Source organism: Hoplias malabaricus, chromosome 1 (assembly GCF_029633855.1).
Source record: "Hoplias malabaricus isolate fHopMal1 chromosome 1, fHopMal1.hap1, whole genome shotgun sequence".
NCBI lineage: Eukaryota > Metazoa > Chordata > Actinopteri > Characiformes > Erythrinidae > Hoplias > Hoplias malabaricus.
This window is the reverse complement of record NC_089800.1, coordinates 87,668,414-87,693,924: the sequence shown is the minus strand read 5'-3', so window position 1 is coordinate 87,693,924 and position 25,511 is coordinate 87,668,414. Positions and strand designations below refer to the sequence as shown.

The 25,511-nt window shown below is 44.0% G+C and overlaps 2 protein-coding genes across 6 annotated transcripts in view; one reads left to right on the top strand and one right to left on the bottom strand.

Moving 5' to 3' along the window:
* Positions 1-291: 291 nt before the first annotated feature.
* ero1a (endoplasmic reticulum oxidoreductase 1 alpha) lies at positions 292-12,298 on the bottom strand. 2 transcript variants are annotated; one of them, XM_066675943.1, is made up of 16 exons: positions 11,430-11,552; positions 11,134-11,253; positions 10,539-10,622; positions 9,537-9,575; positions 8,605-8,681; positions 8,268-8,341; positions 7,705-7,825; positions 7,571-7,617; positions 7,425-7,436; positions 7,315-7,341; positions 6,161-6,253; positions 5,100-5,346; positions 4,694-4,763; positions 3,278-3,364; positions 2,830-2,966; positions 292-1,855 (listed from the first exon to the last, which is right to left on the bottom strand). In XM_066675943.1, exons 1-16 carry the CDS (start codon positions 11,541-11,543, stop codon positions 1,786-1,788), a joined length of 1,419 nt encoding a protein of 472 aa, XP_066532040.1. In that variant the 5' UTR covers positions 11,544-11,552; the 3' UTR covers positions 292-1,785. The 2 variants fall into 2 exon arrangements, with proteins under 2 accessions (XP_066532040.1, XP_066532041.1); XM_066675944.1 differs by lacking the exon at positions 11,430-11,552 and adding an exon at positions 12,057-12,298 and having other exon boundaries at positions 293-1,855.
* Positions 12,299-14,104: 1,806 nt separating this feature from the next.
* wdhd1 (WD repeat and HMG-box DNA binding protein 1) overlaps positions 14,105-25,511 on the top strand; it is a 33,407-nt gene continuing 22,000 nt past the window's right edge. For 2 of the 4 annotated variants that reach the window (XM_066675939.1, XM_066675941.1), the window contains exons 1-12: positions 14,278-14,405; positions 15,316-15,428; positions 15,797-15,908; positions 16,552-16,703; positions 18,160-18,271; positions 20,242-20,292; positions 20,391-20,486; positions 22,000-22,092; positions 22,282-22,391; positions 24,225-24,378; positions 25,041-25,248; positions 25,338-25,510. In XM_066675939.1, coding sequence (XP_066532036.1) covers positions 14,394-14,405; positions 15,316-15,428; positions 15,797-15,908; positions 16,552-16,703; positions 18,160-18,271; positions 20,242-20,292; positions 20,391-20,486; positions 22,000-22,092; positions 22,282-22,391; positions 24,225-24,378; positions 25,041-25,248; positions 25,338-25,510 — 1,386 coding nt within the window. In that variant the 5' untranslated portion in view covers positions 14,278-14,393. Of the gene's footprint in view, positions 14,242-14,277; positions 14,406-15,315; positions 15,429-15,796; positions 15,909-16,551; positions 16,704-18,159; positions 18,272-20,241; positions 20,293-20,390; positions 20,487-21,999; positions 22,093-22,281; positions 22,392-24,224; positions 24,379-25,040; positions 25,249-25,337; position 25,511 lie in introns of those variants that run through there. The other 2 variants (XM_066675942.1, XM_066675940.1) reach the window with 2 other exon arrangements.

The following is a 25,511-nucleotide window of genomic DNA, read 5'->3' as shown; positions in this document are numbered from 1 at the left end:
TGTCACAAGCAGGGGAGGTGGCCGAAGTTAGAGGGCGCTAGTAATCTTAGCAGTATTAGCACCTACTTAAATAAAAGCGTCTTTATATAGAAACATATATACTGTCCAAGTCAAACAGGTCTTGGACATTAATCTTCACACATATGTCTTCTGACAAACGTTTATTTCAGTGAGTAAAGTTCTTATATTTATTTACAGTTAGCTAGGATTCCTGGTATTTCATTTTCAAGTGGCTGGAACTTGGGGTCCCTACGCTAAGTCATTCTGGGCCTCTTCTAATGATCTGTATTTGAGGAATACTCCAGCGGCTCTAAATGTAAATCACTGCTACATTGTCGTTTGCCAGTGTCTCGTATATCTTGACTAACCTAGCAACCGTTGCTATGAAGGGTTGTTTACCCATTAAAGGGCCCATATCATAGCTTTTTGGACATGGAATGGTTTAATGTAACATGTAAACATTTCTCAATTTCAAACATACAATCCACTCTCGACTTCATAAACAAACTTTATTAAATAACTCATGGCGTATGTGATGTCACACACACAAACCTACACGTTTACATCAGGGGGCTATTCCACAAAACAGGATTTCTCAGTTAAGCCAGATAACTTAAGCTCAACGTCAACCCTGTCCAATAGGAATTCTTATTTTGGGCTTAAGTTAGCTGGCTAACTGAGAAATCCTGCTTCCTGGAATACCCGCCTTGGACTGGCTCTTTAGCCTACAGCAGTTTGACCACACCCACTTTCTCAAAATTAGGACCACATCAGATCGGGACAATACACGGAGGACAGCACAAACTAATTTACATATCCGTCTTAAAAGCTCAGTCACAAATCAATGTATTGTGCTTGATTCGTACGGCTAGAGGGACACGTAAAATGTGTCACGTAAAAACAAATTCTGATTCAGTTTCACACAAAAAACAAAAACAAAAAACTCATCTACGGACCCCATGGGGGGAAAATACAATTCGTGAAAAATAAAGAATATGGGCCCTTTAATAATCAAAATGAAATTCATACAGACGTTCCATAGTGCAATTCCTGCCATAATCACTCACAGGAATAAAGTGCTCCAATTTAAGTCCACGAGTTTAATGAGCGTTTGGGGACGTTTGATTTCCCTGAATCCAGAAAGGACACTGCGTGGCCAAAAGTGTGTGGACACTTCATGTGTCATCCCTTTCCAACAGCAACAGCCTCTACTCTTCCCAGAATACATTTCTCTATATTTTAAGACACTACTGTGAATATCTGATGTCATTCAGCCATGAGAGGAGGTCAGGGACCGATGCGGGGGATGATCATCAGTGTGAAACCACAACGTTAAAGCCACCTCCTTGTTTCGCAACTAATTTCCCGCTCTCTCGGCTGCACTGACCATAAAGGAGCGCAGAGGATGATCCACCAGTCAAATGATACCATCTTCGTGGGGGTCCTGACCAATCAAAACAGGGAGATAATTATGCGGAGCAACAGATGGGGTATGGTCTGTCAGTGTAGAACTACACAGAGCTCCTGTGAGGTCAGTGGAGCTGAGAGAATGGACAGTGTGTGTAGAAACAAGAAGCTGGTCATAATGTTATGGCTGATTGGTGTACACTCAGGGCCCAGTCCAGGAAAAAACATTGGGGGTGTTAACTGTGTAAACGTTATTTTGACTGAAGTATCCCTTTAAGTGGAATGGAGCCGCCGTGGAATGGACCCTTGCCTTTTCTCCTCCGTCTGGTTCCGGCTTCGTCTGTGTCCACAGTGAGGAACGGTGCAATATCAGCAGGTTCAGTCTGATTGTTTAAATTCTGATAAAAAGGTTCTGAAGTTCTCCAGTTCTCGGATACTCGTCGAGATTCTGGAAAACATGAAATCAGTCAGTTCTGGAAACTACAGACATTTTTTAAGAATTTTCTCCCTAGTTTTTTTTTGTCGTCTTTTCACCGATTCTCCCACCGATCGCACACAGTGCCACAGGCTTCAGGAGGGTGGAGCTGAAGACTCGTGTGAGACTTCTGAAGCAATAGTTCCATAAAAATAGGGTGACCAGGCGTCCTCTTTTACCAGGAAATGTCCTCTTTTTTAGACTTAAAAAAAATGTCCGGGCGGAATTTCACAAACGTCCGGGATGTTGTTTTTCTAGAGCTTACATAGAACTTCGAGAAGTTTCGTTCACAAACTAGTCCCGCCCTCCCCTACTCCGATTGGTTCGCTTGAGTGAGAAGGGGGCGTGGTGAAGTAACCTAGAATCTTCTGATTGGACGATCTGACTGTAGAGCTACCGTTATTGGTCGATAACCTTATCTGTAAACATTTAATTGGTCAGTCTGCACGTCAGTAGTCCTTGTTTACGTCAGGCAAAGCTCATGTACCCACCCTCATCTCGAGCAGCTATGCCGAAACGGAAATGTAAGTTCTCGAATGAATTAAAAAAGAAATTCCCATGTTTTGTGTAGTAAATAAAGGTGTAAAGGACCTAAAACACACATAGGTTCAGCTAAGAATACAACGGCAGCGAGGGGCGAGAGCTTATCTTTCCCCCCGTGTCCACTTTTTCACCATCTCAGATCTGGTCACCCTAGATATAGTGCAGTTTCTACAGTGCTGGATTATGGCCTGTAACTGTGGAACTACATAGTGCTCCCCTATGGTCAGTTTAGCAGAGGGCATGGTCAGTGAGTGTACGAGGATCGGTGAATAACGGCAGTAAAATGTAAACATCAAGGATAAACCTTTTCACGTATTTGTTGATTAATATAATTTATAATTATTGTGAAAAGTGATTGGAAACTTGGGTCAATGCTGTAAATGAGAGGAGACACCGGGCCCCACCTCCCGAAGGCGTTGAAGAGAGAGACGATCTCCTGGCGGCTGAGCTGGAAAGAGGGTTTTTTGCTGCTGGACTGAGGCAGAGACTCGATCTGTTTCTCAGAGAACAGGATCTTCAGAGCTGTACCCAGTCCCTGAGTCTGAAACACACACAAACACACACTCAGCAACAAGAGGGAAACAAACTGTCTCTTCTTACGTAGCTTTAGTTCGGGAACCAGGCTTTTATCTTCATTTCCTTTTCTTTTATTATTATTTAAATCTTATTAACGGTATAACAATATATTCACAGTGGCCTTTGTAAGCAAACATTTTAAATACAAAACGAGATCATTATTGTGCATTTGATGTCACATTTACACCGTTTGTTCATTAATGAATAAAATGCACTTGTACAGGACTTATATTTTGACAGTTTAATTCTTTTTCAAAATTTAATTCATGCTCTCACCTGCAGTTTGCCCCAGAGTCGACACTTAAAGCAACCCACGCAGTCCATGATCCGGGAGATGTTCTTAAACGTTAGTTTGAAGTCGTTCTGAGAGCAGAAGAACAGACTGTACCTTTAATATTTATTACAGGAATAATGCACAGATTTTGGGTAAAGAAAAACCTTTAAAGGGAACACATTTAAAGCAACATTAAGTAAGGTTTGGTATTTTTGCTCCTGGGCTCCCTCTACAGTTGCAGAGTGTGATTCACATTTACAGCACTCTCCTGAAACCAAGGGGGGAGTGGGTGCTTTCCTACCATCCTCCAACAGTTACAGCCCAGAGTTGCAATGACAGAGGCTCAGTGGAGTATTACATTGATTTTGAAGCTATAATTTTAAGGTAAAAATACTTCCTAGTGTTGCTTTAATTCATAATTACTGTTACTGTTGAATTTTACACATTATAGAAAAATTAAATATATTTAATATTTAATTCTTTATCAATATACTGAATACCATATTTAAGTGTGTTCTCTGTGTTAGTTGTTTTCACTCAAAAGTGGGGGGTGGGGGCCCAAATTACAGTGGCCCCCTGAGCCACAACAGCACAACAGTTACAAGAGTTACAAAGCAAACAAAAAGTTCAGAACATCACAGCATTAAGAAGAACACAAATATTAAAAAAAAATGCTGCACTAAAAAAAAATTACATTGGAAAATCTGCTACATTGAAAAAAAACGCTGAATTAAAAAAAAGAAAACAAACAAACAAAGCGCAGAATTTAAAAAAATGCTGAATTGAAATAATGCTGCATTGAAAAAAACACTGCATTGAAAAAAAACGCTACATTGAAAAAACGCTGAAATGAAAATCGCTGAATAAAAAAACGCTGCATTGAAAAACCGCTGAATTGAAAATCGCTGAATAACAAAACACTGCATTGAAAAAATGCTGAATTAAAAAAACTCTGCATTGAAAAAAAATGCTGCATTGAAAAAAATGCTACATTGAAAAAACGCTGAATTGAAAATCGCTGAATAAAAAAAGCTGCATTGAAAAAACCGCTACATTGAAACAAAACGCTGCATTGAAAAAACGCTGCAATGAAAAAAGGGCTGCATTGAAAAAACGCCACATTTAAAAAACGCTACATTGAAAAAAACGCTACATTGAAAAAAAACCCGCTACATTGAAAAACTGCTGCATTGAAATGAAACCGCTGAATTAAAATAACGCTGCATTGAAAAAAACGCTACATTGAAACAAAACGCTGCATTGAAAAAACGCTGCATAAATTCAGAACTCAAATACATTCCCAGGGTTTTGGAAATGTGTACGTGTTCTCCTTAACGCTGTTGTGTTCTGTTTACTTTGTAAATGTTGTGATGTGACTGTATCAAATGTTGCACACAAAAGTAAAAACAGCTACTGACTTTTAGTTTAGCTGCTTCTTTCTTATCTCCAGTGAACAGTGTGGTTTCATCAAAATGCAGTGGGAAAGATCTGGAAATGAAGAGAAAGTGGGCTTTATGTTACAAAATACACTCTGGAAAAAACCTGAACACTGCTCTTTAAACGACACGCTGTTCTTTCCTAATTATACATAACTGACACATCAACATGTGATTATTTTTCTTATTTTAATGCATACCTTGTTTTGGGATTAGATTTGTTTAGTTAGAAAATATAAAAATACTGAGAAAACAGTCAAATATAAAGGACTCATGAATAAGGCGTAAGTGACAATAATTTAAACTCACAATCAGTGATTGTGATTAACACGTGCAGAGTATTGATGATTTCTTAAAGGTGTGTGTGTGTGTGTGTGTGTGTTCGCACTTGGCCAGGTTGAGGATCTCCAGCAGCAGCTCTTTGTTGTGTGTGTCCTGCTGTTGCTGACCAGTGAACAGCTGAAAAGAGGAGCGATGGAAAAACGGAAGGACTTTGGCCAGAGCTCTGAGCTCTATCAGATACAGAAAGTACAGATTACGCAGCCGTTTGGGACCCTCCCCCTTCGTCAGCTCCTCGTCAAACCTCAGCTGGAACTCAGTGACATTATGACCCCACTTCCTCTCGAACCAGTTATCTGAAAAACACACAAATCACAGAGTGACCACAGGGGGGGCGCTACACTCCTCAAGAAAAACACCAGACACGGCCAGGATAGGTCCATTGATGCAGGACCCAGGGCCCAGAGAGAGAGAGAGAGAGAGAGAGAGAGAAACAGAAAAGTGAGCTTGAGACAGAGAGAGAAAAGAGGGAGTGAGAGAATGCAGAAACAGGGCAGCTGAAAGTGAGGGAGGAAATAGAAGACCGAGAAAAAGAGAGATACACAGAAAGAGACAGAGAGCAAGAGAGAGAGAGTGAGAGAGGAAAAGAGAGAGTGAGAGAGAAAAAGAAAGCAAGCACGAGAGAGAGAGAGAGAGAGAGAGAGAGCGCAAGCGCGAGACAGAGAGAGAGAGAGAAAGAGTTCAGGGTGATGCTCGCTCTTCCACTTATGACTCTTTTATTGTTCTAAGATATTTTTGGGAAAGCCAGCCCTGATCTGTTAGTTCAAGATGAACCCCTGGTTACTGTAGTTTCCTTAGAAAAGCATCAACTGAGACAACGTGACAATGGAGCAGCAGCACACGAGACTGTCACCATGCTCAATGCCAAGCATTGGATAGAGGATAGTAAAGCCCCCCTCAGTGGAACTGCATTCTCTGGAGAAATGGAGCTCAATGCAATACCTCTGAGATAAACGGGAGCGGTGTTTGTGATCCTGAACTCTTTATATGGCTGTCATCACAGATCCTCACGGAGGTGCTTCAGTAACAGGAAAGCAGCAGAAGTGCAACAAACTCCCAACTGATACAAAGCCTAAGTGGATGGGAACCAGTGAAAAGGAGGTGACTCACCATCCAGCAGGTACCTGGCGCTCAGGTGGACGTTTATACTGGCGTGGAGTCCAGAAACGAGACGGAAAAAAGCTCTCTTCTCTACGCACAGACCTGAACACAACACAGGGGACAAGTTAAAGCTGTATAACTTGTCTATTTGGCGACCTCTCTGATGGAAAGGTGGAAATGCAAGCAGCATGTGGAAGAACTTTTTGTAAAAACTGGGTTGAACTGTGAATCTGATGATTAGGAGTGCACTGCTATTTTCTAAAAACTCAAATGGCGAAGGACGTCCTAGTTCTGTGAATTTTAGCCTAAAACCTCAGAGGTAAATCCTGCCAAAATTGAAATAAATGAAAACAATAAAGTTAAAATGCAGGTACTGTTCTGTCATTTCTTTTTCCAAACGTATGCAAAAATATCATGGCAAAATTAAAAATGAAATGAAATAACTTTCCTCCGGGTGACTGTCTGTGAGGAGTGTGGTGTGTTCTCCCTGTGTCTGCGTGGGTTTCCTCCGGGTGACTGTCTGTGAGGAGTGTGGTGTGTTCTCCCTGTGTCTGCGTGGGTTTCCTCCGGGTGACTGTCTGTGAGGAGTGTGGTGTGTTCTCCCTGTGTCTGCGTGGATTTCCTCCGGGTGACTGTCTGTGAGGAGTGTGGTGTGTTCTCCCTGTGTCTGAGTGGGTTTTCTCCGGGTGCTCCAGTTTCCTCCCACAGTCCAAAAACACACGTTGGTAGGTGGATTGGCGACTCAAAAGTGTCCGTAGGTGTGAGTGTGTGAGTGAATGTGTGTGTGTTGCCCTGTGAAGGACTGGCGCCCCCTCCAGGGTGTATTCCCACCTTGCGCCCAATGATTCCAGGTAGGCTCTGCGACCCTGAACTGGATAAGGGTTACAGATAATGAATGAATGAATGTATATTTTTGTTTCAATTTTAATTTTGGCAGGATTTGCCTCCCATACAGAGTGCAGCTTTACAGAACACAGCTGGATTAGTTTATCCAGGATGTAATGTCAGGATTTAGTAGGTGGATTGGTTTAGAATCAAGAGTCTAATTTCCCTAACTCCCCACAGACAAGCTCTGACTGACACTAAAACTTACACTTTGATCTTGTGATAATAATTTTAATAATTTTATATAACAGTATGTCCCACGTTAAAAAGACACTCACCCTCCAACCAGCTGTAGAATCCTCTTCCTGAAAGACACAAACAGACCTTCAATGTCTGTAAACGAACGGAAAGAAACACCTTTCAACTTTAATAAACCCATCCTTCTTACCTTCACCGTCACCTGCGACAGAGGCACGAACATGTGAGAGAAGAGAGACAAATAAAGACAAGTCAAACTCAGACCATTTAACAAGACATCTGTCTGTATATATTTACAAAACACTACACATTCATGAAAATAATGCCATCACCCACCACTGCTGGCCACCAGAGGATTCAGGGGTCTTTTAACTGTGTAAGGTCTGGAATTAAAGAGCAACTGAGAGTTATTTATTATCTACATCGTCACTGACGGGACAGAGCCTTCAAACCGATCTCTGTGATCTTACTTGAAGCAGTTCTCTTCGTAGATGCTGTTCCATATCTGCCAGGCCTCTGGACCCTTATAACCAGTGTATCTCTCAGGGTTCAGCAGGAGATCCACATACTGAGCGTCAGGAGAGTCCTCATCTGTTTGAATACACAGGGAATGTTTTTTTACTACGTTGAAGTTCTTTTAAAAATAAAGTGCAAAGGGGGTTGAGGTCAGGTGTCACTGTCAAAACAGAAATCAAGTCCTTCACCAGCCTTCTGGGTTTTGGACTGGACACGGCATGAGAATAATCAGAGAGGAGATCTAAGTTCAGAGGAGTGGGCTTGGTTCTGGAAGGCCACCGGTTCCAAAACTGGTAGGAACGTCCATGGCAAGTGCATCAGGAACCTAAGCCCCAAAATGCTCCCCGGGCGCTGAGGGTGGTAGCCCACTGCTCCGGGTGTGTGTGTGTGTGTGTGTGTGTGTGTGGGTTCACTGACACAATTTTGAGATATTATCAAAACATGAATGTACTGAATGTGAAGAATATTCCTTTGATATTTTTCATAATTTAGGAATGTGATACAGAAAGAAATTTACCGTCATGCATGCAGAAACGGTCGGCCTCATCATCGTGTCTGTTCCACTCCAGCAGAGCCAGCCGGGTCTCATCACTGAACACACACACACAATCTGGTAAATTGTTTAATCTGGTAAAGGGGACCTCCACTAGCTTCCCAAAGTTTCTGCACAATTAAATATTTAAGATGTAGACAGAATGACATGGTTTTAACCCAAATCCAACCTTATAAACCACTGCTGAATCCACAAAACTGCTCTCAATCAATTTATTACTATCTCAGTGACTGAGGTATGGTTAAATTCTGAAAACACTGGTGGAGTTTCCCTTTACTGGCAACTAAATGGTGGGGTTTACCTTAGAGAGCCGTTGACAGCTCCAAGCTTCTCTGCCATTTCACATTCCTCTGTTTGTTTGCTGGCCTCTAGTGAATACTGATCTCACACACACACACACACACACACACAAATACACACACACATATATGTAATCATTAACTACAGAAACGTCACTAGAAAACATGGCTGTGCCTCAATACCTTGTGAACTACACTGCTCCCTATTCACTACACAGGGAGTCATTTAATTTACACAGCATTTTAACCAGAGCCTCCCCACGCTCTTCTGTGACCCGAAGGGAGAATCCAACCCATGACCCTGAGACCCTGGAACACTGTGGTATCAACACCACCGTACTGCCCATTAACCCACATGACAATCTACAAATACCTTAAAGGTGATGCTCACGGTTTTAACGAATTAAACTATGAAGATGTTTCCTCAAATTCTGCTGCTCTTCAGTCGGTTTGTGCTGCTATCTGACGTTTTTACGAAGCCCCAGTGTCAGTAAACGGTTAAAAAATATAAGTTAAAAAAATCTTGGCCCGATCTACAAGGTTTTCTCTCTCTGTTCACTGTAGAAACCGGCGGAGAGAGACTTCCAGATGTTGAAAAGCATGAAAAGAGATGAGGATGTTGCTCTATTCCTGCTCCATAGGTGTTTAATACTGACTTATCTTTGCTGTTTCAGGTTATTTAAGGTGGAACTCAGGAGAACTTCATGAAAGTGAACACAGAGTGAAAGCGCAACAAAACTAAACAACTCTAGTTACAAATGAACAGTGAATAAAAGTGTACTGAGAAGTTAAACTTAACATACAATCATCAGTCATTTTTTTCCCCTCCACCATAGCATTCCACCTTAAAAGTCGCAGAGCTTCTGAACATAAACATATGAGAGAACAGCGCTAATAAAGTCCTATTCGATGCTCACTAGGTGTTGAATCTTACCTTGTAACTGTTGGACTTGAGCCCCTCCGGTACTTCGCTCTGTAAAGAACATTACAGTATAAAGGCATTATATATGGTCCACGGCACAGAAAACACATTTCTACCCTCAGAACGACCCTCTATGGCAGCATCTCTCAAACTATTTCAGCTCACCATGCCCAGTGTCAAGTGTCAGCGTTGGGCTGTGAAGCTAAAATATTGGAGCTCCACCAAAATCCTTTGGGATGAGTTGTGGTGTTCTTCCACTGCATGGTACCTACTCTGCTCTACTAGCTGTTGGTTCCCTGGTTTGTTCCCCGATATGTATCGACTCAAAACCCTGTCTCTAAGGGGAACAGTGGGCTTTGGAAACCACAACAACGGCGGTGGTAACGTTAAGCGGTGTTTACTCATGGTGTATCGGCGTGTTGTTGTTGTTTGGGACTGAACACAGCTCCGTCATCAGTTCAGACAGATCAGTAGAGTTTGTTCCTTCCTTGTTGCAGCGTCCAGCTCTCGCTGGATTCTTTCGTCGGCCACCGATCCAAGGAGCGTTTGAACCTCTTCAAAAGACCACGGCGTCATTTTACGAGCTGCCGTCGTGAGTCGGATAAAAACAAACGTGATCTCTGCTGCAGCTGGAGATTTTACAGATGGAGAGTTGGTGCTGGTCGTCTGCGTTGCGTGGTGTAGAGTGACGACTCTCTCTGGACGATCAGCGCTCTGCAAGGTTTACACGCCACGGTTTAGTGCCTACTCGACTCGCTCTGAACCACGAGAGAACAGACACTAAACAAGAACCCGCTTCGAGGAGCAGGACTGGGTTTACCTGATGGAAAAGCAAATAAGCAGAGTAGGGCCGAGTAGAACAGAGTAGGAACTATGCAGTGGAAGAACTAATCGTCCAACATCAGAACCAGAGCGCAGTACTGTTCTTGCAGCTGCCATCAAATCCTCACACTAAGTGTAAACTGACTAAACAGAGGTACATCTGAGAAGCTCTGATTTAAGGAAGTGACTCACAGCAGTGCACGGTTTAACAGCACAGTCCCGGAGCCCACAGTGACCACTGTCCGTCCAGAACGGACACGGGTTGTTCAGCTTCACCTGAAGAGCAGAGGGTTAGGAGTGAAAGTGAAGACGAGAACGGAACACACTTTTCACAGCTCAGTTTTCCTTAACCGAAGTAGTGTCATGATAATCTTAACTGGTAGAGAGAGGGCTACAATGTACATGACACCTTGTACATCGAGCCTCTGATTGGTCGGAGGAATTATCATTCCGCTCCGAGTCTTAAATTGTGGCTTGTAAAGTTGCCGCTGCCAAACAGTGGCTCCAAATCACCTGCTCTCATTGGAAATGACTGATACAGTGTGTCCAGAGCTACCATTACCTTAAACCTGGCCTGAGGTACAGTACGGCACGGCCAATCAGAACACAGCTACAAAATGTCTTAACGGTCTGTTTCACATAAAGAGAAGATGGAAAGTGGTCTGAGAGAATTTTATAACCTTTCGGGACATAAAGGCACATGCTGTAAGTGAACATTAAAGGAAATGTAGGGCATGGGCCCTTTAAGTATAAGCCTTCCCTTGCTGTAAATGTGTCAAGAGCTCACCTTATAGAACCTGAAATAGTCAGAGGAAAGCAGTTGCTGGAGTTTAGGGAAGAGATTCCTGTTGTTGAAGCTGTCGATGGTTTCGACATCACAAGCACAGTCATCCAGACTTCCTGTGACCTGACGGTAAAGGCACACAGACGACCAAAATAAATCAGCCCTTAGGAACTCTTACCAATATTCACCTTTCCTTCTGGAGAAGAGAAGGTAATGTACCTATAGGAAACACCACTGGACTCTAAAACAGCTACTGTACCTTACAAAAAGTACCTTTGTACCTTCAGTGACAAACGTACCTGTCCAGGACCTTGTTTCCTGATAGCGTACATGTAATAACCTACAAAACAGTGTGTAGAAATAGTTGTGTGGGGCCCATATGGGCAGTCCCGGTGGGTACCAGCTAATTTCATCCACAGGGTAAATGCTGGCTCCATATATAGATGCACTGATTGGCCCAGGATGGGTTCCACATGGGGCTGTTACAGGCAGCCCACCTGAAAACACACCATCTCTCACTTAAAACAAATCTCTATGGGCCTGTATCAATAGAAAGGCACCCAGAGCACAAACCCATCTAGAACCCATTTTGACCCCATGATGGCTCTCTTGGTTATTTATCACTTCTTAGAGTGGTGACTTGAAGGCACGCTATGAGGAAACCACCATTTATTTTCACTTTCTCAGGAACTGGACTTACTGTCACAAACATAATGACCTGCTTCTCCAAATTTGAGCTGGTGACTTAAAATGAAGCACATTAAGACTCCAATTTCGACATGAACTGAAGCCGGAGACAACGGATAACAACAAATACAAAAAATATTGTTTCAGATTGTCTGTGTTTGAAGAAACACCTGCCACATGAAAGAGAAAGAAACGTGCAGAGATAAGATACGAATAATATTAGGATAAACCGAGCTTACTTTACAAAAACATCTCTCCAGACTGAGAGGGAGGAAAGAGAACAGCAGCAGGAGCAGCGTTAACAGCCTCATACTTCTCCTCAGACGGGTCTCAGCGGGATAAAACCGTCCCGTTACTGGTGAAATAGGGAATACGTGTCTGTTTCTCTCAGTAAAGGGGTGTGTGTTGAGGCTGAGACTATCATCGAGTTCTGGTCACATTCACTTCCTGGCTGTTGTCTCACGCACTCACTCATAGTAGAGAAACGTGAAGTACGTGACACACACGCTTCTGAACTAATTTATAGCTCAGACTCATTAATAAGAGCTTGTATTCACGATAAACTGCGTTTTAATAAAGATATTTCTGGAATATGATGTGATTTGTGAAATTCGCCGTGTCTTTTAGTGGACACTCACTTTAATCACTATCCACGTCAGATTTAAAGTAATTAAACATGGACTTTGACTAAAACACTGCTTTCTAAATGATAAACCCCGCTGTATAAATATATGTGGTGTATATGTTGTTCATTTGGAAATATCTGGCGTTTTTATCACTGGAATAATAAAACAAAATAGCAACGTTTTCATCTCGCCACTAGAGAGCGCACAACACCACGTTTCTCTCAACGTCAGACGCTTTCACTTAAAGGGGCCATACCTTATTTTCTTGCATGCTCAGATATTAATGTTACTATATATATATTATAGCGTATATAGCATTATCAATTCATTATCTGTAACCCTTATCCAGTTCAGGGTCGCGGTGGGTCCAGAGCCTACCTGGAATCATTGGGCGCAAGGCGGGAATACACCCTGGAGGGGGCGCCAGTCCTTCACAGGGCAACACACACACTCACACATTCACTCAAACACTCACACCTACGGACACTTTTGAGTCACCAATCCACCTACCAACATGTGTTTTTGGACTGTGGGAGGAAACCGGAGCACCCGGAGGAAACCCACGCGGACACAGGGAGAACACCCCACACTCCTCACAGACAGTCACCAGGAGGAAACCCACACAGACACAGGGAGAACACACCACACTCTTCACAGACAGTCACCCGGAGGAAACCCACACAGACACAGAGAGAACACACCACACTCCTCACAGACAGTCACCCGGAGGAAACCCACACAGACACAGGGAGAACACACCACACTCCTCACAGACAGTCACCCAGAGGAAACCCACGCAGACACAGAGAGAACACACCACATTCCTCACAGACAGTCACCCGGAGGAAACCCACACAGACACAGGGAGAACACACCACACTCCTCACAGACAGTCACCCAGAGGAAACCCACGTGGACACAGAGAGAACACACCACACTCCTCACAGACAGTCACCTGGAGGAAACCCACACAGACACAGGGAGAACACACCACACTCCTCACAGACAGTCACCCGGAGCGGGAATCGAACCCACAACCTCCCCTGGTGCTGTGTGACTGTCTGTGAGGTTTTCAGCTGGGTGAAATAAACGGTCAGAGCCGGAGCTGAACTTTTCCAATTTGAAACTACAGGATGGGAAACACAGATTTAGACAGACAGGGTTTTATACCTCACACACATACAGAGCCAATTGTATGTATAATTGCTTGTTTGTGTAATGAACATCTGAGACACTATAATATCAAAGTTGAAACTAACCTTATCATTGTAATGCTCCAGTGACCAGTAATAAGGAGAATATAGGTTCTGTCGTTGCTGCTGTGGGCTCTGCACTGCCGAAACTGCACTATGTAACACACACACGCACACACATGCAAACTGTTTCAAGACAAAGTGAATTACACTCTGCAACACAATGAAGAGCCTAGGAGCAAAAACACCAAATTCTACCTAGTGTTCCTTTAAAGCATCTGGGACTTTTATTTTGAAAAATATTTGCACACATGTAATTCGGAACAGTGAAGAGTTTTTGTATTTAATCGATGACCGTAGGGGGACTCTAATAATTGACGGTTTGCGGTTATGACACTGGGTGGCGCTCCATCACTCCAGAAAACACTAGAGAAGCCAAACTCTGGGCAGGAATCCCGCCAAACTGACGTCATACTCTAAGGCGGGGCTCGGCGCCGAGCGTTGACCAATAGAATCACAGAACGGCCTGACGCGTACACCCCTCCGACGTCACGGTGCGCAGCGCGGGAGAATCTGCTGCTGTTTTGAAGAGTCGCCGCAGAACAGTGAGTAACAAAGGATAAATCTGGAATATTCTACACTGCAGTTCAGTTTTAGCGACGCTTTTATTATTCAATGGCTCTTAGCCCGTGTTCTGAGCGATTGTTTGGTTGTTCGAAGACTCAGTCTAATTAACAGTGTTAAATTAATCTCTTTTATGGCCCTGCAGGTTCGTGTAACGTTAAAACTTGCTCACAATACAGCGATAAAAGCTTTAAATAGATTATTTTACAGAGCGTAACTACATAACCCGTATTTAACATTAATATTCTGAACTCTTTGGTTTGTTAATTCGCTGTGGTTGTGTTTAATTTATATTTTTCTCACGGGCTGCTCCACATTACCCCCCCTGTTCCCTATCTAGTGCCCTACGTAGGGCACGGAATAAGGCCTTGTAGCTAACTCTGCGTTAGCATTTAGCATTTATGTTCTACTGTAGGCCGCTCTATAGCTTATATAGCGTTTAGTTCACTCTTTGGTACAGTCACAGGCACATTTCATGACTTTTGTAGACACTCCTACTCAAAATTTGAGGAGTTTAACTCAAATTACAATTCAAATTTTGCTCTTTTCTCTAATTCTTTACGTTTAAAAAGCTCTTTGTCTCTGAGGTTGTTGACATTAATCATTTTAGAGCATTGCCTTTAAGGCTTTTACATTTAATGAAGTATCGTGTAGTTTTGTTTCTTTCTGAAGCTGGATGAGGTGGAACATTCCAGAAGAAAATCTCCAATTGTTAAAAAAAATACAGTCAAACTGTGAATTAAATCATTTTTCTTACACACAAACACAATTAAATACAGGCGCTTTATTACAAAACATTCAACTTCTTCTATGTAATATTCCCCAGGCCCCAGAGCTGTGTGTGAGAGTGTGTGTAACCCCTCGTGTAATATGTAGTGCTCTCCGTTCTTTGGGACGTTCCCCCTGAAAAGGAGACTCCTGAGGGGGTGACGGAGCTGGTTTATTGAATATAGGGACGACTGGGGGACAGCAGTGACCCCAGGAGCAGGTTCAGTCAGACATTAGGGCCACGGCTTTATACTTAACCAAGAAATGCATTCTGTCGTCTTCTGAAGGGAGCCGTATCTGTTGCTGAGTGGACGAGACTGAAAATGCCTTGTGAGAGGAAGCCTATACGCTATGGTCACTCAGAAGGACACACAGACGTCTGCTTCCATGAGGACGGCAAGTAAGTGTTGGCACCGGGGTCTACTTTCTACACCTCATTTTTGTAGCTTCACTTTTCAGACCATACTTCTTTATCAGTGCTGTTTCTGACCACAGAACCATTGTGAATCACCCTCACACACACACACACACACACTGCCATGTTCATGTGCCCTTGGCATTGAGTATTGTTGGCCTTAAGGCTTGGACAGCTGCTCAAGAGCATCCCAGTCAGTTAGGAATATAGAGGGATATATATATAATGTCATATTTTAATAGAAGGCAGCTGAATTCACTCCTTGTCTGAGCTGCATGTGACCTGTAACTGTATTTTAATGCTGATTATGGTAATGCAATGTGGCTGTTGACTGAACCCTCTCTCTTCTGCAGATATATTGTGACCTGTGGAAGTGACGGAGATGTCCGTATTTGGGAGGGTTTAGATGACGATGATCCAAAATCCATAAACGTTGGAGAGAAAGCCTACTCTGTGGCTCTTAGAGTAAGTTCACCATTAACAGCTGATCACTTTGTTGGTTTTTGAGAGGTGAGGCATTTCATTGAGTGACATTGAGGGGTGTAAGAGGTTTTTAGAAATGAGGGACATGTGGATAGGCGCACATCTGTCCAATCACAGCGCTGGACACGGGTTTATGTGAGAACGCAAAGACGAGGTTAAATGTAGCAAAACAGACACAACGAGTACGGAGAAATAAGAGCACGGGGAAGAAAGAGGACAGAGCGAAACCAGCTAAAAACCAGAGCTCCTCGCTCCTCACTGCTGTGCGCTCGGGGTCGGGGTGAACAGCGAGCGGCTCATTATCATTTAAAGGAACAGGTGCTGAAAGCGGGCGTTCTGAACAGGGGCTGTTTACACAGGGGGAGAACACTGCTGTGGGGTTTGGACCAAAGCAGGTCACAGACGTTTCCTTATGAAAGAGAACTTATGGAAAAGAGAGCCCTTATTGAGGGATGGGGGTATGTCTCCTTCCTACGTTACGCTCCGTGTATAGTTTTAGTGTCAGGTTAATTTTATAAATGTGAAATTGTGTTCAGACGGTGACTGTAATCATTGCCTTGTAGCGGATGTTGAGATGATGTCGTATTAAACTCATTAAGACTGTGGTGTTTCTGTTCTGATACAGAATGGTAAACTAGTGACAGCCATTAGTAATAACACCGTTCAGATCCACACGTTTCCTGATGGAGATCCTGATGGGATCCTCACTCGCTTCACCACCAACGCCAACCACGTCACCTTCAACTCCAGCGGCACCAGAGTGGCAGCAGGGTCCAGGTAATGTTGCACTTCACAGAAGTGATTGCTGTAGAACTTGAATGAATGTATTAATCCCAGTTAAGAATAAATTTAGCGGTTAATGTTCAGCACTAGACTGAATCCATGGGAATGCCCTCCATTTCACACACCCTCCGGGTGACTGTCTGTGAGGAGTGTGGTGTGTTCTCTCTGTGTCTGCGTGGGTTTCCTCCGGGTGACTGTGAGGAGTGTGGTGTGTTCTCTCTGTATCTGCGTGGGTTTTCTCTGGGTGACTGTCTGTGAGGAGTGTGGTGTGTTCTCCCTGTGTCTGCGTGGGTTTCCTCTGGGTGACTGTCTGTGAGGAGTGTGGTGTGTTCTCCCTGTGTCTGCGTGGGTTTCCTCTGGGTGACTGTCTGTGAGGAGTGTGGTGTGTTCTCCCTGTGTCTGCGTGGGTTTCCTCTGGGTGACTGTCTGTGAGGAGTGTGGTGTGTTCTCCCTGTGTCTGTGTGGGTTTCCTCCAGGTGACTGTCTGTGAGGAGTGTGGTGTGTTCTCCCTGTGTCTGCGTGGGTTTCCTCCGGGTGACTGTCTGTGAGGAGTGTGGTGTGTTCTCCCTGTGTCTGCGTGGGTTTCCTCCGGGTGACTGTCTTGGTAAAGGGAAAAACTAAGAACCTAAATGTTATAATGGATAAATTAATATTTTAAAAATAAAGATGGAATTTGGGGAAAATTTAAAGCAGATTTCATAGTTTTGCATTTCTTTTATTATTATTTAATGCAAAAAATAATTATATCTGTAGGTAAATTGGAGCCTTGTTTTCTTAAGTTGTAATAATAAGTATCTCATCATTATGACCTGCTCCTTGATGATTAGAGCTTACTGTCTCAGACAGTCATCTTAGAGTCATCTGTTGTAGTTTATCTTTATTAAAATTATTTAAAATCTCATAAAAACAACTCTCATGTTGTTTTTCTTAACTATAATAATAAGAGATTATAATTATGAAATGTGAAGTAATAACTGTGTGAAAGTGGTAGAAGCAGGACTCTAGAGCCCCCTCTGGTGGCCGTGGTGAAGCCCTTCATTCCCGATCCTCTGTTTGAGCACAGTGTGATTATGTTGCCCATTATCTTAGGCCGGGGGTGTGTGTGTGTGTGGGGGGGGGGGGGGGGTTCTTGATTGTTTACCGATGCTCGTGCTGCGGCTGAGGGGCCACCTGTTGTACGTATGGATTTTTTAAACGGTGAACATTATAGGAATGAAAGGCTGGACCATGTGGTGGTATTGATTGAGCTGTTTCTGCGGCTCTTGCTGGGGTTTGAATATTGATGCGCCGTGTGCCAGCGGCTGAGGCTCTAACAGGTTATTTGATTTCTCTTGCGCTGGGGTTAGGAAATGAGTTTTCCTTCATTTCCCGCTCCTGTGGATGGACAGATCTGGGTCTTCAATAAGAGGGGGCGTGGACGTCTGAACCCATGTTTCTCTCTATTTTTCAGTGACTTTTTGGTGAAGGTGATCGAGGTGGCGGACAGCAGTAAACAGAAGACTCTCCGTGGCCATGATGCTCCTGTCCTCAGTGTGGCCTTTGACCCCACTGATGAGTTCCTTGTGAGTGGGAAATATAATAACACTCTCCCTGTTTGTTTCTTAAATGAGATCAGGTTATAGCAGTGCTTCAGCAGAGGCTAGTGAAGTCATGGAGGGTGTTTTAGGTGTGAGGTGGTTGATGGTAGAGATTCTTGTGGACTCTTTCCAGTGGTGGTGAGTGGAACCAGACGTCTCCAACACAGACCCAGCATTTACTTACCTCTCCACCAACAGCAGTGACCTCCAACTGTCTGAAGAGCTTTGTATGGAAGGCCAATGGCCTCAAAACTGTTGAAAAATCAATGTCTAAGACTCCAACGGCATGTTCGGGACCTTTTTAAGGAGCTTTAGAGATGGACGTCTAGTTCCATACATCGCCACTGTCAACCAAACCAAACCCTCTCTCCATCACACATGTCTGAACCATGTTATTATGCAGATATTATGAAAAACAAAATACTTCCCCTTTAAAATAAAGCTCTTCCAGTTCCAGTGTGGTCTCAATCTCACATTTACACAGCTCAACCATAACGTTAGCCCCATCTCCTGGTTTCTACACTTACTGTCCATTTTATCTGCTCCACTGACCACACAGGAGCAGACTGTAGCCCACCTGTTGCTCTGCATACTTCTAGCCTCCTTTTCCCCTGTTCTTCAGCGCTCAGGATGATCCACCATCACATCACACCTGCTCTGTGGGGGTCCTGAGCGCTGAAGAACAGTGGGAAAACAAATATGCAGAGCGTTGGATGTTCTACGGTCTGTAATTGTAGACGTTCTGTGGTCAGTGGAGCTGAGGGAATGGAGAGTGAGTGTAGAAACAAGGAGGTTGTTTTAATGTTATGGCTGATGGGAGTTTTGATGAGATTAGGGAGGCTTGAAAGCCTTGACCTGTTGTTTTCATAGTCAACAGTGTCCAGCGCGTCGGGCAAAGTTTGACAGGCTCCTGAAGTCTGTTAATATTTCAGTGGCTCTAAATGGAACAGTGAAGATTGCACAGTGCAGGATTCATTTGAACTCGACGCAGTATTGATTTTTAAATGTATGTTAATCTAAAGAACACACACTAACCTCTGAACTGGACGCAAATACAGTCTAGACCCAAACAGCAGACAGTATTCCTCGTCTCTGTCCTGTAGGAGATTTAATGGGCATTTCACATGATGTGACAAATTTGAACAAGAATAATGCAGCTATTGATCGTGGTCTTTAAATTTGTCACGTTACATTTCCCGAGTCCCCACCTTTCGTCATAATGAGGCTCTAATGAGGAACTGTGGCACTGTGCGTCTACAGCAGCAGTGAATGCTACGTATTTATCAGTAAACTGGTCAGCAACTGACCCTGTCACACTTATTTATTTGGGACTGCAACTTGGAAATCAGATCAGAAGGAAGACCATCGTTCCCAAATAACCCCAGCAGGCGCCAGTCAGGGTCAATCTGACAGCAGAGACGGCGCAGGAGGATACAGGTCTATGGTAGATCAGTTTGTGCGAGTCCCGTCGTCAAGAGAGAATCTGCAGAAGAGAAACGCCCACCAATAAGACACAAGCTCCTGATTTAGGACTCCTTCCATAACATCCAGCAGAGCCAATCAGAAGTGAGCTACAGATTGAGGAACTGTCCACTGACTCCACCCATAACGTCAAGTGAAACGCAAGCTCCCAATTTAGGAGCGTTCACTGACTCTTCCCGTAACGTCCAGCGGTTTCTAAAATGCAACCGATACAGATTGATCCACGCAAAACCCTTCTGTGTTAATGCAGCGCAAGAACCAGCAGCGCCCCCTACAGTTTAGTTCCACTCTGATTCTGTCTCTCGCTCCTGGAGAAATGTGTGGAGATAGTGGCTTTACTGAGGAACGGTGACAGGGTGGTGGTCTGCAACAGAGAATAATTGACTAATAATTTTATCATGGCATAAAACCACATTGAAAGCCATGTTGAAAGCCATCATCATTATATTTTGTCTGTTGCCATGTGTCTTCAGGCCTCCTCCAGCTGTGATGGCTCAGTGGCAGTGTGGTCTATAGAAGATCAGGTGAGGAACTGTGTTTTCCTGCTCTGTGTTTTCTCATGATCTGTTGGTGTATGACTAAATGCAGTGTACTGTGAAGATGACTCTCTGCTATTTTTCAGACTCAGGTGGTGAGCTGGAAGGTGCTGCAGAAGTCCAGTGATGTCACCAACGCTGCGTCTCTGTGCAGACTCGCCTGGCAGCCCCCGACCGGGAAGGTGCGCATCTGCTGCTTTTATTTACTGAAGCTTTAGTTGGTGATGAAGATTGTGAACTAGTGAAACGGACACACTCGCCTCTCTCTCACGCGTAAATCACACAAAGCGAATCCCATGTTCGGCCGAAAACCACAGACCTACCTTGTAAAGCACTGGGTCCAAGCAGTGTACACAAGACGCCGTATTGGGCGCTCCAGATTAACTCACATGTATCTAGTAAAGGGTGAAGCCATGAGAAACAACAAATCCTTACTGCAAAGTTATTCAACAATACAAAAGCATCAGTGACCCTCAAATTCCTGTCCGTAACAGAACTTAAGCGGCACATATGATTAACTTAAATAGATGGCAGCTTTAACGTCCCTAAAATAAACTGTATTAGTAAATCAATCACATCTTATTACCTTTCTTACCGTGAATGTGGCCCTATAGGCAGATATGGGGTTAAATACACACCATAAATAATGTGTGGGTGTGTGTTGATTATGTGGTTATTGTTTTTTTTTAAATAACATTTCTCATACCAGACTTTTAAACTGTTCCTCACTCAGCTGTCTTTTAAAGGGCAGTGATAAACTCGGCGGAATGATTTTTGCTTTTGCAGGTTAAGTGCCCTGAGCGGTGACAGTAACCTTTACATATAAACTATAATAATCCCGGATGATGCATCATCTTCCTTGCTCCACTAAATCAGCCAAGACGAGTGTGGAGTATACAGTGATATACATACTGTGCCTTCATTACATTCATTCATTCATTCATTCATTCAGTCTGTAGCCCTTTAACCAGTTCAGGGTTGCGGTGGGTCCGGAGCCTACCCGGAATCACTGGGCGCAAGGCAGGAACACACCCTGGAGGGGGCGCCAGTCCGTCAAAGGGCAACACACACATTCACTCACACACTCACACCTACGGACACTTTTGAGTCGCCAATCCACCTACCAACGTGTGTTTTTGGACTGTGGGAGGAAACCCACGCAGACACAGAGAGAACACACCACACTCCTCACAGACAGACACACGGAGGAAACCCACACAGACACAGGGAGAACACACCACACTCCTCACAGACAGTCACCTGGAGGAAACCCACGCAGACACAGAGAGAACACACCACACTCCTCACAGACAGTCACCCGGAGGAAACCCACGCAGACACAGAGAGAACACACCACACTCCTCACAGAGTCACCCTCAGTCGCCAATCCACCTCAGATCTGATTCTTTAAAAAGGCACATGTCTTTTTAAAAGTGTGAAATAGATCCCTTTAGATTATGTTGGGAACCAAAGCCCTGCTTTCACCTCTTTATACCTTCACTCACACACTCTCTCACACTCATTTCATTCCAGCTTTTAAACGTCATTCCAAAATAGATGCCACAAAAGAGTGAAATCACTTGATTTACAGCTGTGTGCCAGGTTCTCGGTGGGGGGCTGAATTCAATCCTTAGAACGTTATCCATTGGCATATGTCTGGACAAAGTCCCCGTTATTATCTGTTTGCTTTTGTAGTTGCTCGCCGTTCCGGTGGACGCTGCGGTTCATCTGTACGAGAGGAACTCCTGGACTTATGTTGGAACTCTTTCTGATGACCTTTTAACCCAGGTCAGTAAAGGATGGCCATTAACGCCTTGTGGAACAGTCCCTTTGTGGTTGCAACATCAAAAACAACAGCTTTGTGAAGGTGGAAAGGGGTTGTGAACTGTGCCTTTGCTGTTGTAGTGGGAGGGACATTTAAGATGTGTGTTATATCATTGTGACGTTACATTTTTCTTTGTCTCCTCTCTGATTCAGCAGGTGATTAACGTGGTGGTTTGGTCGCCGTGCGGGAAGTTTCTGGCGGCTGGGACAGTGGGAGGAACTCTCTCTGTGTGGGACGTGGAAGCCAAGCTGTGTATAGAAAGGTGCTCCGACCTGCGGAGTTTATTTGTATGAAGTACAAGTCATTGTACTGTGGGATTTTACTCGAATGGATGTTAGCTTATATTTTATCAGCCACCTGGGGTCACGAGAAGCACGTTCAGCTCAGACAGTGTTCCTACTATTGGGCTTCAGGGTCTAGGGTGGTAGTAGTAAGGGTAATGTAACAATATGTGCAAGTGGAAAAGAGAAGCCAGCCAAAAGCTAGAGACCAAGTTGTTCAGGGACTACAAACATTATTTTAATACAAAAGATCATACCACAATAAACACACGACAGGTGGACAACCCTCAGGAGGGAGGAACAGGGACAGTACCAAAGAAAAGAAAATAACAAAACATGACTAACAACTAAGCTATGTCAATATCCTCTATAACTATATTCTAATAAAGAAAATACAAGGGGTGGTGCCTGCCCTCTACTCTGGTGTATCTTTACAATACAGAACCTACGTGTGCACCGTGTGAGTGCGCGCACATCTAGCTTGTTCTCACCCTCCTAGGGAGACAGAAACAAACGGACAATCTGACAGGACTAGGACACGGGTTCAAACACAACAACATCAATGACCCCAAGGCAAAACAAAACATAAGGTAGACATCATTAAACTAGTTTTAAGTAGAACCAGACAGAGTCAAACAATGGCCAACCAAAAAAAAAGTGAGCCCCAAGATGGCTGCCTTTCTGACTTCCTGGTGCAGCTTAAAACTTTTAAGCCCCACCCTTTTAGCAGCAGTAAGCTGTTTGGCTGGTTGGGATTGGCAGGAGCTGGAAGGGTTGCCAGGGTTACATGCACAAAATTGTTAACACTGTGCACTTAAAAAAACATCATGATTCGTGACCATCAACACATCCCCAAAAAAACCCAAGAAGAGCTAGGATTAACCCAGAAATCTTCACTACACACACATCCTTACTGTCCAATGAAAAACCACTTGTGGACCAATAGGAACGGTTAAATTATTCCCAATGGAAGTTAAGAAGGTCTTGCATTCTCCTGTAATGTTGCTATTTTGGTGGTTTTCACTGAACCGCTGTAAACTTAAGGCAGCTGTGGCCTCAGGGTAAACGAAGGCGGCTTGTGACTGAAACGTTGTCTTATCTGTCAACTTTACTGGCCGAAAAATTAGGGGCAAGAGGCGTGAAGGAACAGCGCTGAACCCTTTCTCAACACCCAGTGCTGCAGTGTCCTTGAGAAAGGCACCAGATCTCAGACTACTCCTGGTGTGTGTGTGTGTGTTAAATACAGAGACCCTATTTTCATCTGTAACAACACGAAAAGAACAGACCCTTTTCTTCATATTAATGTAGAATTTAATTATTTTCATTATTATTAATTTCTTTAAGGGCTTGGTCCATGTAAAAACAAGAGGAAACTTGCCTGATTGTTGTCCAATTTCCTTTTAGTAAAAAATACAAGTAACATCCACAAACATTAAGCAAAAATACCTGTTAAAATGACTATTATATTTCTGTAAAACCTAAATGTACTTCTACTGTCATTGCACAGAACTACAGCAAAATTACAGCACTTTAGGCCAATGCTGTTGGATTTATTTCCATATTTTGGAGATGCTCTTATCTGGAGAGGCTTACAGTGGTGGGGAAGTTATTAATAAACAGCCGTGAATGAAGCCTGTGATCTTCCTCATGTGGGGACAGTGAAGAGAAGCAGACTTCATGACCTTAGATTATAGACAGTTAAGTCGGTGTTAGTGGGGTGTTATTTGACCTTCAGATATGAGCTGTTTGATGCGTGAAGGCAGTGTGTGATAATGGTTGTACAATATGCTTAGGTTTGATTATTCTTCTCCCAGACAGAAGCATGAGAGGGGCTACACGGTGTGTGGAATGGCCTGGCACCCGTCTGGACGACAGGTCGCTTACACCGACAGGGAGGGCTGCCTGGGACTGCTGGACGGAGTGTGTGCATCGTCTTCAATGTCCTCCTCCACCACCAAGAACCCCAAGGTCTGTCTCCTGCTCCAGATCGTGCATCTCAGACGTCAGTGGTCATTTGATGAAGGATGTACAGTGGGGTGTACATAGTGCGGTTTCTGCAGTGTTAAGTCAGGAGTATCAACGACAGAGCCTCTATTCTCCTTTTTACAGCTCAATGGATTGTTAGAGGGGTTCTGAAGCTGTAATTTTATGTTTAAAAAAGAAAATACACCTTTTAAGCGCATATTCAGACTCTGATGGTGTGTTCTAGCGATGTGATGGTTTCTTTACCAAAAACTGTTGTGCCAATCTGAGAAGGGAAATGACTGGGATGCGGAGAGCCCTGCCGACGAAGGAGTCGGTGGAGAGTGCAGTTAGCCCCTGCAGCAGCGAGATGGTAGAGAACTGTAAATCCTGGCGCTGGATTTAAGATCAGATTAAAATTTGAAATGTGGCTTGAATCAGATTTGGGGGAAAAGCTGAGTTCTTGAGGCCTTTCACGGTTCAGAGCGGAGAACATCTGTCCCTCTGTCACAATCGAATCAGGAAAGCAAGACTCGAATAGCAGATCAAATAGGGCTCGATTAGGGAGCTGTTTGGGACCCAGTCACGAGTAAAGCTTTGTAATCGTTCTCGACTGGGCTCACCGTGTTCCTGCGCTCTGTAACTCTGTAAAATGTGGTGGTCTCCAGGCTTCTGTGAGCAAACAGCCAAAGGACTACGATGATTTATTCGATGAGGATGATGCGGACGGACTGCTGGATCAATGTGTGAGTGACTCTGGCTCTCCAGTGAAGAACGCAGCGGAGGAAGATGACGACGATGACGATGACCTCATGCCAGCCACCGGAAAACCACGGAACAGAGGGAGCTTCCTCGATGACGATGACAATTCTCAAGGTTGGTCTCATTTTGTTTATTTTTGTAGAGCAGTTTTCTGTGTGACCTATTCTACAAAAACAGGACTTCTCAAACTGAGTTCCTTACAGACATGGGGTCAGTGAAGGCAGATAAGCTGGCGGATGATGATGGAGACGGTGCCGTTCTCCCCGCTGCTGTGCCGGCCGTGCCCCGGCCTGTGTACGAGGGTCCGATGCCCACCACACCGCAGAAAGCCTTCCAGCCAGGATCCACTCCAACACACCTCATGCATCGCTTTATGG

Bases quoted from the DNA above. Each gene is read 5' to 3' on its own strand.
- ero1a (XM_066675943.1), bottom strand. From the start codon at position 11,543: ATGAAATTAGCTGGTACCCACCGGGACTGCCCATATGGGCCCCACACA. The intron at 6,254-7,314 runs GTGAGTGTCTTT...TGTTGTGTTCAG, and splicing joins ATTCTACAGCTGGTTGGAGG to GTCTGTGCGTAGAGAAGAGA. The intron at 1,856-2,829 runs GTGGGGCCCGGT...CATGTTTTCCAG, and splicing joins CTCTTCAACGCCTTCGGGAG to AATCTCGACGAGTATCCGAG.